Here is a 14,110-nt window from a genome sequence, read left to right as displayed (position 1 = left end):
AACACAAGTTATGGCTGCATTAATAGATCCACACAGTTGAATCTACAAAAACAAAAGCCACAAAAACCTTTTTCAATCAAACATCAACCATCAGATTAATATAATGTCTAATGAAAATAAACATCATTTATTTTTAAAAAATAAAATATTTACAAAGTGCCTCTCAGACATAAAAAAAAACTGAAAATACATGCAGCTCAATTATAAATTGTATGCAAGACATGGATGAAATAAAGCAACAAAACAAACAAAAGTTAAAAGCCATCAGAGAAGAGTTTTAAAAGAGGATACTGAGGTCTACTGAGGCTTGTCTGATCAACGGAGGGAGGTTGTTTTACAGCTGTTGAGCCATAATGTCCTCCTTACCTCTGTCTATAGTCTTGCCCTGTTTACTGAGAGTAGAATGAAAGTTACAAGCAGGGGTATAAGTTGTGAGGTCTGTTAAGTAAAGTGTTGCAGGGCCATTCAGTGATTAAAAATAAATTTTCACATTTTAAAATCAATTCTACAAACGATGGGTAACCAGTGCAATGAGGCGAGAATAGGTGTGATGTGATTATATGTTTGACTTCTTGTGAGATCCCTAGCTGCCGTGTCTTGTTCAAGTTGGAGGTGGTAGATTGACTTCTGGGGGGCTCCTAGAGACTTGCAATAATCCGGATAGCTGGAGACAAAGGCATGAATGGGAATCTGTGCATTACTGAATGAAAGTATTGATCTGATTTTGGCAATAATTCTGATTTGACTGATATAATATAAAATACCCATGGTAACAAAGATTACCGGCCTCAGCACAGATGTAACAGATGTGATGCACAATGTAATCAGTAAAAGGCCACTAGTTTGTAAAAAAAGAAAAAATAATACATACTGTGGGGTATCAAAAACAAACAGAAAATAAATTTACTAGTTTTTAATTTGTGTACATTTTAAAGTTGTCTGCGCCTTTAAATATTACGTCCCGGTGACGTCAGGCTCGGAGGGCGTGGCCGGCCTGTGAAATGTCAGGGAGGAATGGCGCTCGGCGCGGTATTTTGAACAATCGCCCTTTCCTTTCCTCGCTTTATCTGGATACGTCGCCCAGCGTCAAAATCTCCGGTAAGATCGACCACCTGCTGCCCCGCCGCGGAGCCCACCCCAGCGGATCCATGTGGAAAGCCGCACACTTGAGAACGTGTTTAAATGTTGAGGTATAATGTTGTAGCTAGCTAGCTCGGGTTAGCAAGCTCAGCAAGTTTGCTAGTACAGTTGTCCTGCCCGCTGGGCTGCTGGCTTGATGAGGTTCGTGATGAGGAGGAGGATCATGGAGCAGATACGGGCAGACAACAGCACAGGGGGCCGGGCTATTACCTGCAAGCGATCGCTCGTAATATTTCTGAGCAGAGACAAAGTTTGGTTCAAACTAACGCATAACTGATTAACATGAAGTGTCCGCTCACTGCAAAGTAAAAGCTAAGTTAGCTGATCCCTGACAGTTGTTTTGATGGCACTGTGTTCCTGTGTGCGCGCGTGCGTGTGCTGTCAGAAATGGTAACAGCACAAGTCACCAGGTTAGCTCCTAGTTTCTTGGCTCCAAACTTGTTTTTGGGGTCTGTGGGGGTTTCTGATCTACAAACTGCTCTTGCGTCTCACCTGGGTTCACGTATCAGACTCACTGTACGTTTACTAACTTACAAGTGGCCTTTATACCTGGTTACTAACACGGTCACTTAAACCATAGTTCCCAGGCAGCGGTTATCCGTGTCCTTAGGTGAATGTAAAGGTGCAGTAGATAGGTCAGTCCGTGTGGATACCTGGAGAAGTGACATGGAGTGGAAGGGGGGGGGGCATTGAGAGCTAGCATTGTTTACGTTGTCAGTTAGTTACTTGCTAATAGCTTCCTGCTAGCAGCGACTGCTCCCTCCAGCTCCACTGTAACCGCACTGCTGTGTTTGCGGGTAAGTGTCTTTGTCCACTGCGAGTGATGTTAAACCACGGTACCCCATCCTCCACAGCCCAGTGTTAGCCTGGGAGCTAACTGGGCTGATGACGAGGTAAAAATGGCGGATCTTTCGAAATCCAACCCCGGCCTGAAATAGTAACGCAGCCAACAGACAGCTTGTCGTATTTTCCCCAGTCTTTGACCTAACTGGGACCAGTCGTGGGGGGGGTGTTTTCACGTGGATGAGAGGAGCACAGTTTCTGTCGGTGGCTTACACACGGGGACGTGACAACAATAGGATCAGTCCACTGAGTGTGTGTGTGTGTGTGTGTGTGTGTGTGGGGAGGGTTCATATGTGTTTTTCGGTGGATTAATGTTGAGCAGAGAGCAGCAGGACAAAGATACGCCTGCGATGATCGGTGCGGCCTAGCTAACCCCCCCATCAGCTGTCAGCTTCTGTCAAATTCACCAGATCTCGTGATTGCTGAAAACTTATTCACAGGTATTTTTTTTTTTGCTATGAATAAACATAACTCGCTCACTTTAGATGCCTGGCATATTTGTTTATGTTTTTGGCACAGCCTTCTGCCAGCAGCCTGGATTCGTGTCCGTGTGTCCCTATTTATTAATCATCTACAACAAAGAATCTAAAGTGATCAATTACATAGTGCATCGTGTGTGAGAGAGATAATCCACATTTTCTTGGTCTCTGTTTGGCTACTTTTGTAGTTATAACTGTACATCCTAATGTAATCCAATGCAGCTGTACTGCCATAAGGTCGATTTTGTATGATGCCTATAATGTGCAGGCTTTTTGATCACTATAGAGACATTGATAAAATAATAAATCAGCCAGGCAGATAGAACGGCCCACAATACCTGATTGAAAGATATATAGGTATTGGCGTTTATGTCAGCTGATAAGCTGAAATGTAATTTTTTTGAACGGTCCTCTTTTCATTCATCATTTTCCCCTCACAATTTCATCATGTAGTGGGTTCCACAGTTTGCAGTGGAAAACTGGACTAACTACAGATTGGGGAGAAAAGAATAGAATTTTTGAACCACAGATTTGTATTACTCACGTGTAAAGAAACTTAATTGATATATCTCAGATTCTTTTCAGTTGGGCTGTAGAGGTCAGAGGTTATGACGGTGTCAGACTTGGCTGCATTATGTTGAGATGTGTTTCTAATACACATTAAAAAAAGAAGTAAAAACACACCTCAATGTACAATTCAACTCAAACTATGATTTCAGTAATAAACATATACTTTAATTTACACATTTCCAACAATGTCATCAAAAACTTACAGTTTGAATGTACAGCAGAGTTATTACAGATCAATATGGGTGAACCTAATAAACTGGCCATATGTCCATAATGTGCCATGATGTGCGGCGAAAGCCAGTAACATGTTTATTACATTTCTTAATACATTCTTAAGACATTCCAGGTAATATGTGCTCAACAAAAATGTGCATAGTTGTACTTTTTTTTACATTTTCCTGTGACTATGAAAAATAATTGTGTTATTCTTCTTGTCAGTATCAACAGAGAGCTGACACTTGGATGCAAGGATGGATGTGGTGTCACCAGAGCTCAACAGCCTCCTGCCTGATGAGATCATGGATACTGAGGCCATAGAGGACGTCCCTCACACACAACCTGAAGCCACCACCATGGTCCAGTCAGAGGCCAGTGACGACACATCGGTCCCCATGGAAACGGATACGCCCATGGCTTCAGAGAGCTTGGGCCTGTGTTCAGGTGCCGCTTCAACAGAACACACTCGGGCTCTGACCACCTCCACGACCACAGACTCTGCACTCAGCATCATCTCGGGAAGTCAAATTCCTATCTCAATTTCCAGTTCATTGTCGCCCCTGCTAACCCTCAAATCAGCCCTGTCCACATCCACCATCAAAACTACAGACTGTGTGACTGTCACTGCGACTGACTGTAGTGTCTCTACGAGTGGGTTAACGAGGCTCACGGCCCCGTTCACTATCTCTCCCGCGAACCACCAGATCATTCTCAACAAGGTGGCCTCGTCTCAGGCCACTGAAGCGGCAAAGACTGCAGGCGTGTCACCCCAGGTCATCAAGCAGGATGGACAAAAACTCTTGGTTACAGCAATAGGAAAGTCGGGGCAACCTATAGTGCTGCAGTTACCCCACACGGGCAGCAAGCCTGGTGTTTTACAGACTTCAGGAGACACCAAGTCTCAAGCTACTCAGTTTAAAGTGGTGACCATTGGTGGGAGAACGGAGCTGAAGCCGGTGCTGGGCGGTCCTTGCAACCAGTTGACCACATTACAGGCTCAGCAGCTGAAGGCTGTACAGGTAACGCTGATTATTTTATTATAGGTGCAATATTTAAACGGTTGTATGCTCATATTATTTGATTATGTAATACACTTGTGGTTTTAGGTTGATCGGTGTCTTTAAATTGTCAGTAGATGTGCATGTGAGTGAGAATGGTTGTCTGTTTTTGTGTTGGACCTGCGATACGCTGGCGACCTGTCCAGGGTGTACCCCCCCGACCCACCTAATGTCAGCTGGATTGACTCCACTAGAGTGTTAAACATGATTACTATTATGTGGTGTGTAGGCTTTTGTGCTAATTGCAGCTAATTGTCAATCATATGACTGTATGTCAGCAGTACAGGACACATCTAGCTTTCCTGAATTAGCCTCCCTGCCGGGTCGGTAAGTAAGAAAGCCACCCTCAGTTGTTTTGAAAAGAAATGAGGACAAAAGACGAGTCAATATTCTTTGTTACAGTAATCCGTTAGGAGACTGGCTTAGATGCATTATTCGAGGTTTACCTCACCTTGGTTATTTTTTATCATCTGTATTAAAAGACACAACCTGTCAATTTAAGACGTTGAATTTTGAAGATGAAGCAAATTTTTTCTTCCTATCTTTTGTGGCTTTATGGCACGACCTGACAAGAAAAGAGTTTTGCACAAGATGAAGAGCAATTGACGAAAAAAGACAAAAAAAGTTTGGGGGGGGTTTGGATTAACACTTGCACAAAGCTGAAGAAAAGAGATAGACAGAGTACAAACAAACACAGAAGAATACATTAGAATAATGAAAGCTGGAGGATTTGAGGTATGTCAATATTGAATAAATCTTCAGTGACCATCCTTGTTGTTTGACCACAAGTTAAAATATCTGCGATGAATCAGTTATTGAAATACTTGAATATATTTTTCCCAATTGCCTAAATGATTAATTGACTAATAGTTGCCTGTTCAGATACTATTTGATATCTTGGAGTTCAAACTCCCAAATCACTTTCAGTATTTGTTTCAAAAAACCCTGTATCAGTCGAGCTGTACTTTGTTATAAGCCAGCACCCGGAGCTTTTGTATTGGTAAATTAAAACACACATTTCAAAGTCTGGCATCAGGCTAAAAGAATGGAGTCACAAATGAATTCTGACTATCTCCACAGATTGCGAAGAAAACACCAACGTCATCCGCGGCACCAATCAAGTTCATCATCACGAAAACTGTCAATAGCAAAGGCCTCAGTCCTCAGACATCAGTTCCTTCTGTTATTACTGGTAAGTCTATAAAAAAAATTATTGTTCAATAACTGACTTTTTGTTGCTGTAGTCCGTTATCAAGACCACTCGGTTTCACTTTTTAAACCCATAAGTAAGTGCTGAAATGTTGTCTGTTAGATTAATGTTATTGAACTATCTTCTCTTAAATCGTGCATTACGTTGTCACAGGACGGGTCCTGACACAGAATTCCTCAGGGATGCCTTCGAGGACCATTACTCTCACTGAAACCCACAACACTAGTATACAGACCCTCCCTGGCAAAAAGATTGCTATTTCACCCCTTAAGACTCCCAGCAAGGTAAATTCTGCTCACTCTTTCTCATTTTCACAATAACTGGTTCCTTCTTCTTTTTCTTTTTTTTTGTAGCTGCAGTTTTATTGAATATTTCCAGTAACAGGGGCCTCAAAGTACCACTACTGCAGTTGAAGATGATTACAGTATTTTTGACTTAATTCAAGCAGTAAGAGGACAAGTGTGATTAATAACCTAAACCGACACTACTGCATGAAACAGTGTCTGTGGCCATGTCAGTGGACCTGACACGCCTACATGAAATACAGCAGTCATTTATGTGACTGTGTACACATGTGTTTCCCAGATAAAGATAGCCACTGTAGGATAGGTAGACGGAACACACATTCATCATTGATTGTTAAAGATCTGTATTGTCAGTAAACTCAAGCAGGCTAGTTGACAGTGTTTGTGTGAGAAAAGCAGGTATATTTTGTGTCTTATTAGTATTTGATGAGGTGACTAGTTGTACAGATCACACTCTTCTTGTCTCTCACCAGGTAACTGTTGTATCGGTGGCCTCACCAACCTCCAACTCCACTCAGAAGTCAGTAACGCTGCCTGTCAACGTAGCACTCGGCCAGCAGATCCTCACAGTCCAACAGTCCACGTCTTCCTCTCCAGTCAAGGTGGCCACCAACCAAGGCACTGTACAGGTAAGAGCATTTATTGTGTGCAGGAGTTAGGGAACATGGGGTCAGGACCAGATGAGTTACTCTATCAATGAAGCACATGTTAACAGTTTAACAGTTTCTGCTGCTGCTATATTGCTAAAGCCACAGTCACATCTGATGTGAAAAGAGACCGCACACAAGAAACACTGTAAATGTCATTATGATGAATGTTGATTGTCCTATTGCCATTCAGAATCTTAAAACAGTGCAGTCTATGACTGTGGGAGGAGTCGGTGGCTCCCAGTTCAAGACCATCATCCCGCTGGCCACCCAGTCGAACGTGCAGCAGATCCAGGTGCCAGGGAGCAGGTTTCACTACGTCCGCCTCGTCACAGCGACCACGGCAAGCAGCACAGGACAGGCCAGTGGTCCCAGCACCAGCTCCATACAGACAGGTGACTTATGAACAGACCCTTTCACAGTCAAGAAACCCAGGTGGCATTTAATGTTGTTTAGCAAAGACGCGTGTGGGAACTCATGATGATTTTTACATTCCTCAGCTAAACCTATGGTGGTCAGTACAGGAGCAGTGAGGATGTCTGTCCCTATCATCCCAGCACAGACCATGAAACAGGTACCTTTGGCTTCCTGTACAAGCATGTTTATGTCCAGACTTTGTGTGAAATCTCCCCTGAGCTTCATTCATTGACTTAACTCCCTGTAGGTGGCACCGAAGCCCTTGACATCGGCAGCACAAGTAGTAACCACTCAGACCCAGCAACGCCTGATCATGCCTGCAACTCCACTCCCCCAGATCCAGCCCAACTTCACCAACCTCCCTCCAGGCACCGTCCTGGCACCAGCCCCCGGGGGCGGGAATATGGGCTATGCGGTGGTGCCAGCACAATACGTTACACAGGTTGGTCGGGATATTGGCTTGTCGTGTTATTGGCGTTTAATAAGCACTTCTCTTCCATAGGCATGTGTTGAGCTTTCTCTGTTGTGTTTTCTGGCCTCCTGTAGCTCCAGCAGTCCCCCTTTGTGACCCTCGCCAGCAGCTCTGGTTTCCCTGCGGCCACTGGTATCCAGACTCAGGCCAGACTGCCACTTAATGGGTAAGAAGGGACATACATTTTTTTTATGTGTGGAAGAAAAAACTAAATCATTTACCATCAGCTTAAACAGGTGTTCACCAGACTAGAAAATAAAACCTAAGTTTGACACAATCTTCATCAAGCAACTAACTAAAATAGCCATGAAAAGCAAGCACTATACAGTTATACCCAGTGTTTCCCATTAATTATCTAGACTGTGGCGGCCTGTCATATTCTAATTTGTCCCGCCACAGTGTCATAATGAACCAAATCATATTTTACACTTCTCAAATAAAATAAAAAATACAGACGCTGACAATGAAGTAACACGTCAACCACAAAGTTAATATTTTATAGTATTTTAAAATTATGACTGAGATGATACCTTTTCCAATCGACTAATTAAATGTGTGTGTGATTCGATTCTAATCCCAGCCATATTTGTCATTGGCCCACAGCTTGTCGACAGCAGAAGCGACCTCAAGACCAAGGAAACCATGCAACTGCACCAAGTCACAGTGTCTCAAACTGTAAGTACAACATGTCACTGAGGCTAACTTGTTTGCATTTGTTGGACAAAAGGGTGGAGCTTGACCTTATCAATGTATATGTTGGAGAATCAGTTGGATAATCAGATAGTTAAAAAGTTTCTGGTTCTTGGATGTAATTTTCTTTTTCTTTCATAATATTATCCTGAATGAGTTTAAGAATGATCTCATGAATCAAAAGAACATTTTTTAATCCTAACAAATCCTCAATAGATTAATCAATAATGCAAGTAATCATTAGTTGCAGCCATATTCCTAATTCCCTGTCATATCGGCTGCTGACTCAAAGTCCTTTTTCAGTTACTTTGATTAAGTAGAGCTCTGTGTTTCTTCCTCCAGATACTGCGACTGCTTTGCAAACGGAGAGTTCTGCAATAACTGTAACTGCAACAACTGCTTCAACAACCTGGAGCACGAAACGGAACGTCTTAAAGCTATAAAGGTATGGACCAAGTTCCTGCGAATTAGTTGTTTGATTGACGTTTCTCCATGACAGACAGATGAATTAATATTTGATTGTGAAAATTTGCTTTCACAGACGTGTCTGGACCGAAATCCAGAGGCCTTCAAACCTAAAATTGGTAAAGGCAAAGAGGGAGAGTCGGACCGTCGGCACAGCAAAGGCTGCAACTGCAAGCGCTCAGGCTGCCTGAAGAACTACTGCGAGTGCTACGAGGTGAGTTTTCGCCGTCACTGCATTGATTCAAAGGATCTGATAACTTTATTTTCTTTTTCTTCTTATTGACAACATAGCCCATTATTTACATTTGTGTATTTCCTTCGTTTCGTCTTTTCAGGCGAAGATCATGTGCTCGTCCATCTGTAAATGCATCGGCTGTAAGAACTTTGAGGAGAGCCCGGAGAGGAAGACTCTGATGCATTTGGCCGATGCAGCAGAAGTGAGAGTACAGCAGCAGACTGCAGCCAGGACCAAGCTGTCGTCACAGATCTCAGACCTGCTCATGAGGTCGACACCTGTTATTTCAAGTGAAAGCGGGAGGTATTGTTACACTTTTCCTCTTAAACAACAACAACGAGTTACAGGAGCTCTCTGAAGAAAAATATATTCCGATATTGTTAAAATGTATAAAGCTGTCGTGATGATGATGGTCGACCTTATTCTGAATAAGGCATCATTTTGATTATGACATTAACAAGAGGTACTAATAGAATATTCATATTAACATGTTACATTTACATGTTACAGAGCCTAGTCCGATTATGACTTCAAGCAGTTGGTAACTGCAGTACATGTTGATGAATGCTGTGAAAACTTCCAACAGGATGTTATAATGCATTTAAGATGTATAAATGTCTACCTAATGTGACTAAGGTCAGAATACTCTGTACCTTCTTTTGATTATTGCTTATCCGGAGTATGACATTATTTAGTTTAAGGTAATCAGAAAATGCTGTTTGCACGGCAACATCTTTTGTCAATCGAGTTAATGTCGGATTATTGCGGTTCATGTAAACAAAGCTACTGAGAACACAGTTTTCTATTGGACAAGAGCAATTTGCTTCTCAAGTGTCAATGAGGCAGCTCTATGTAAAGTTAACATTGAACTTTGACCATCCTCAAGTGCATAAGAAGGAAGGAAAGAGGTGGTTGAGGAAGGACATCTGTTCACAGCAAGGCAAATGATTCATGAAAGTGAGTCAGGTGCAAAGCTGTAACTGATTCAGAGTTGTCACTTCAGGCCAAGGATTAACTCAGGGGATGGATGAGGTGTAAATTGGTATTAAAATGTTTCTTATGGTTCATGTTTTTCTTATCTATTGATAAGAAAAAACTCACTTTTAATGTCTCTCTCACCACAGAGTGTGTCTTCTTCTATTGCCCACACTGACTCAGTTTAATAAAAACTTTACTCAAATGAGTCGCCACCTCTGCTACAAGAGAATAAAGGCTGATGACATGAGGGATGATGTATTGTCTTTTCAAGGCCTTGTTTTTGTTTCTCCATAGACTGCCATACACGTTTGTAACAAAGGAGGTGCTTGAAGCGACGTGCGAGTGTCTGATGGAACAGGCCAAAAAGGCAGAACAGACTCATCAGCCTCAGGCTGAAGCAGAGAGGGTGATCCTGGAGGAGTTTGGACACTGCCTCATGAGGATAATTAGCTCCGCTGGGAAGGCCAAAGCAGACTGTGCCTCTATCAACTGCTAGGCAGAGCCCTCCCAAGGCCCTCCACCCTCTAACCTGCCATGGCTAAGGAGCTAAGAGGCACAGATTACTCTGCATTCTGTCTCGGACCCCTGGAGTTTCTCTCCTGCAGGAAAACAGGTTGTCTCCCTCATCAGGAGGCAGAACAAAGTAAAAGGATTCCCCTGCCTGGGCCGAGCTAAGGCCAGCTGGAATAATAAACATGGAACAGTTGTTTGCGCTGTTCACCCTCTAACTGAAGGACAAATGGACGCCGCATATGGTGGATCTGCCTTCAGAACTGTTAATCGCACCCATTCACCTGGCTGTGATGGATAGAAATGACTGAGAGAGGAAGTGCTGAACAGGATTATAAACATCTCCTCACTTTATTTTCCCTACAGGGCCCTATCAAATCTGTGTTCTCCACACTTTCGTTGATCCATTTTTATTCTATTTTTACTTTCTGTCTTTCCCATGTTGAAGTTTTTTGAAAAGAATGCCTGTAATTTTTATGTAATCCGTACATTTGTGCTTACAGTAGACAAGCAGAACATGTATCTTTTGATATTTATTTTGACAAATATTTGTGAGCGCTAATATTGTGTGGCTTATAGTGCTGCAAACTGTTAATTATTCACTGCGGCTAGGCTAAATTGTTTTAATGAAAATGATTAGAAGAGGTTTTTATCATAAATGCAGTTGTAATATGAATGCACACGTAATGCATTATGCTCTCTCACACAGACACAGCACTGCTGAGAATAGTTGGCTAGCCTGGCAGAGGGACACATTTTTATCTGGTGCTGCTTTCTGTTTTACATGCTTACTGTACATTAAAAACACCATCAATTAGAAAATAATTGAGACTTGTTAAGTTTGGTCCCTGAAATCTAAAGTTACCTCATCCGTCCAAAGCTGCTCTGATGGGGCACAGGCACATTACAGAGCAGGAAAAACACATAACATTAAACATGGCTGCTTCTCATTTACATTTTTCCCCTTCCAAAGTCCTGGTGTTGTTTGCCGGCTCACTTTAGGTGCCTGAAAGCTTTTTTTTCCCCCCTCAATTAATTGTTTTGTCTATAAAAATGTAAAAGAAAAAAAATTGGAATGAATGCCCAAGGTTACATCTTCAACTGCCTTTTTTTGTTTGTCTTTTTTTTTTTTTTTTTTTTTTTTTTTTTTTTTTTACCAATCAAAATTTGATGACAGTGATGTTTTTTTTGACAGGTTACTGACAATGAAACCTAATCAAACCAGTCATACAGTCATTATGAAGCAAATTAGCTGAATTTTGAAGTGTTAAATTATAGATAAGTCTGGTTTTATTAAAAATGTTTATCCAAAAGTTTCACTTGTTCTTACGAGGTACAGAATAAACATTTAGTGGTATAGAAAATACTAAAGTATGCTTAGCGTTATGTCTTAAGCAGTTCTCTTTAACTTGAAACATCCAAAACTCAAAAAAGCAAAAAGAACTAAACAAAGTTAGAAAAGCAGCAACATTTAGTTTTCTGACACAAAAGCATCTATTTTGTTAATCAATTCATTGTTATTTAAGTTGTTTTAATGTTTTTTAAAAAAGGGTTCAAACTTCTGTGTGTTAACAGAATATGTTTGGAATTTTGACTGGTTGAATAAAACAAACAATTTAAGTGCATTATCTTAGCAAAATAATAACAAGGACTTTATACACGATTTTCCCTCCACTTTGCACAGATGCTAAGGTAAATCGAGAAAGCACCCAGCAGATAAATTGATACTGGTCATAATATTTTGTTGAAACATACTTAAATGTTTATTTATTCAGAAGTGTTCCTCTTGGAACATCAGCTAATCCGCTTCATCAGTTGTGTGTGGTTGTAGTTTGATCAGATGTCTATGTGATGTGTGATTTCAATGTGGCTGCATTCTCATCAACATTGACTCTTGAGTGGTGCATCCAGGAATTGACTCGCTCCTGGAGCCAGCCTCCGGTGGTGATTTGGGAAACGGCTCTTCTGCATTGGCTTCATATTTCAGCCCTCCCTCCCTCCCTCATCGTATGCGTCACAGAAAGTACGTGACATTATATTACACCCTAATGTTTATAATTCAGGGGCAAGGGTCAGTGTCACAGTAATGTATTGTAGTGCACATCCCGTACACTAGGTGGCAGCGATGTACAGAGGTGAAACTCAGTAAAGAAGAAGAAGAAGGCTCGTGTTAGTAGCATGTTGGGGTTCAGGAAAAATGTTGAGGTGCTAAGAGCAGTTTGATTTTACTCACAAGCGTTAAATTATCCCGTTTTTTGTATTAAATTAATCTAGATGCTGTTGACAGCTACTTAGCTTGTTTACGCTACTATTTTAAGCTTTTGCCCCCCCCAAAAGGTTTCGTTTAGCAACTTTAGCTGAAACTGAACACGTGGAGAGGCTCGATAGTCCGTTGGGTGAGTGAGTCTTCAATTAAATGATCCATTACTGTTGTCTGTATCGTTTGCGTGTTTCAAACTTCACCATCGATCTGATTGATGGGGTAAACCCACCGCTGTCAGACCACGTGGCGAGGAATGGTCCTGTTGTTGAAGCGATACGCCAAACCCCGGTTCTAATATTGGTGATTGTTAAATACTCGACAATTTACGAATATATGCAATGATCAGAACACGATGGAATATAACTTCTGAAGTCCAAACAATATCTTTTTTAATTCGGCGTATATTCTATAACATGAATTTGGTATTTCCGCAATATTTCCGTGTAAACATGTATTCTAGTCTTGTTTGTGTAATTCCACAAACGCTTAGACTGTTGCACACACAAATGTCACTTTTGTTTTTGTCTCTGTATTTGTTTTGATGGTAAAAGGTCAAATCTTCATTGTGAACATCTAAAAACCTAAATGCATCTTCTTACAGGTCTCCCTGAACAAAATGGGTTCCAGTGAACTGAGCTCCTGGATCTCACATGTAGGTATTGCAGTCATTGAATCTAATAAAGTGAGCTGCCATCCCAATGATTATTCCAATCACTACCCATCTGACCCATTCACATGTCTGGGAAAGATTATCTATGAACTTATAAATGAGGGTTTGGCACTCATCGAGTTTACTGCTGCTCTTGGGCGGAGAACAGATGTGAGAGTAACTTTTCCATTTGCTTTGTATTGTTCTTTCAGGTTCGACCTGCTGATGTGACTGCAGAGCTTGTGTTTCCAGGCATCTACCACAAGAACTAAAAGGGTTTGTCTTTGTTTGTTTTATTATTCAAAGCTTTTAGTTTTCACAATAAAATAAGTTGTGGAATAAACATGGTGTGTGTGTGTGGTTTTTGGTTGGTGGGGAAGTTTTGTTCAAGAGTGGTTTTGAGACAATTAGTACATTCTTCACCTGACTTCCTGCTCACTACAGGTTCTACAGGTATATTTGCTTTAAAACAATACTCCTTTATCGTTGCATCTAATCCTCTTTTCAATCTCTAGAGTTGGGTTGCAAGGGTGAATGTGACATTCAATTTAACTAAATTACCTTGGTTGTGTTCAATATTGAGATACTTGAAATCATTTTTTCAATGTTATTTACACATTTCAAACATTGTACTTAATTTATTTTCAATTGGTTGTAATAAGAAAATCACATGTATCTATTATATTAAGATTACTACCACTGATGTATTAATCTGTTAATTTTATTATTGCAGTTGGTAAAGATGGAGCTAGTTATAATTTACATACTGGTGTAGCATGCAAATTCCTCACTCGGGTATGAATTAATTCTGTAACTTAACCATTAAATGATATATCAAAAGGTATTTCATTTCACGCTGATCATCAACTGAATTGTCAAAAAGAATCAGATGAATGCAGTTAACTTTTAAAATAGTATGTCGGTGAGTAGCGGTATAAGTAGCAGAAAGTGGAAATACTTCCA

The 14,110-nt window shown here is 41.0% G+C and overlaps 1 protein-coding gene and 1 long non-coding RNA gene across 6 annotated transcripts; both read left to right on the top strand.

The window, feature by feature from the left end:
- Positions 1-974: 974 nt before the first annotated feature.
- On the top strand, positions 975-11,548 carry lin54 (lin-54 DREAM MuvB core complex component). Of its 4 annotated transcripts, none has more exons than XM_034602939.1 (14): positions 975-1,098; positions 3,471-4,267; positions 5,387-5,498; positions 5,670-5,800; positions 6,295-6,450; positions 6,662-6,863; positions 6,969-7,042; positions 7,133-7,327; positions 7,432-7,523; positions 7,961-8,032; positions 8,390-8,492; positions 8,589-8,726; positions 8,848-9,050; positions 10,020-11,548. In XM_034602939.1, the coding sequence occupies exons 2-14, from the start codon at positions 3,503-3,505 to the stop codon at positions 10,219-10,221; spliced, it is 2,445 nt and encodes an 814-aa protein (XP_034458830.1). In that variant the 5' UTR covers positions 975-1,098; positions 3,471-3,502; the 3' UTR covers positions 10,222-11,548. The 4 variants fall into 4 exon arrangements, with proteins under 4 accessions (XP_034458830.1, XP_034458831.1, XP_034458832.1 ...); XM_034602940.1 differs by having other exon boundaries at positions 995-1,098; positions 3,480-4,267; positions 10,020-11,248; XM_034602941.1 differs by lacking the exon at positions 975-1,098 and adding an exon at positions 1,603-1,937 and having other exon boundaries at positions 10,020-11,248.
- Positions 11,549-12,392: 844 nt separating this feature from the next.
- On the top strand, positions 12,393-13,475 carry LOC117771669. 2 transcript variants are annotated; one of them, XR_004615629.1, is made up of 3 exons: positions 12,393-12,631; positions 13,100-13,150; positions 13,360-13,475. It is a non-coding gene; the product is annotated as an uncharacterized LOC117771669 (long non-coding RNA). The 2 variants fall into 2 exon arrangements; XR_004615628.1 differs by having other exon boundaries at positions 13,100-13,154; positions 13,385-13,475.
- The last annotated feature ends 635 nt before the right edge of the window (positions 13,476-14,110 follow it).

This window comes from Hippoglossus hippoglossus, chromosome 12 (assembly GCF_009819705.1).
Source record: "Hippoglossus hippoglossus isolate fHipHip1 chromosome 12, fHipHip1.pri, whole genome shotgun sequence".
In the NCBI taxonomy this organism is placed as follows: Eukaryota; Metazoa; Chordata; class Actinopteri; order Pleuronectiformes; family Pleuronectidae; genus Hippoglossus; species Hippoglossus hippoglossus.
This window is presented reverse-complemented; position numbering and strand designations above follow the sequence as displayed.

Excerpts from the sequence above, each read along its gene's own strand:
- lin54 (XM_034602939.1), top strand. The coding sequence starts at position 3,503 with ATGGATGTGGTGTCACCAGAGCTCAACAGCCTCCTGCCTGATGAGATC. Across the intron at positions 7,328-7,431 it reads CAGCACAATACGTTACACAG|CTCCAGCAGTCCCCCTTTGT; the intron begins GTTGGTCGGGAT and ends GGCCTCCTGTAG. Across the intron at positions 8,727-8,847 it reads ACTACTGCGAGTGCTACGAG|GCGAAGATCATGTGCTCGTC; the intron begins GTGAGTTTTCGC and ends TCGTCTTTTCAG.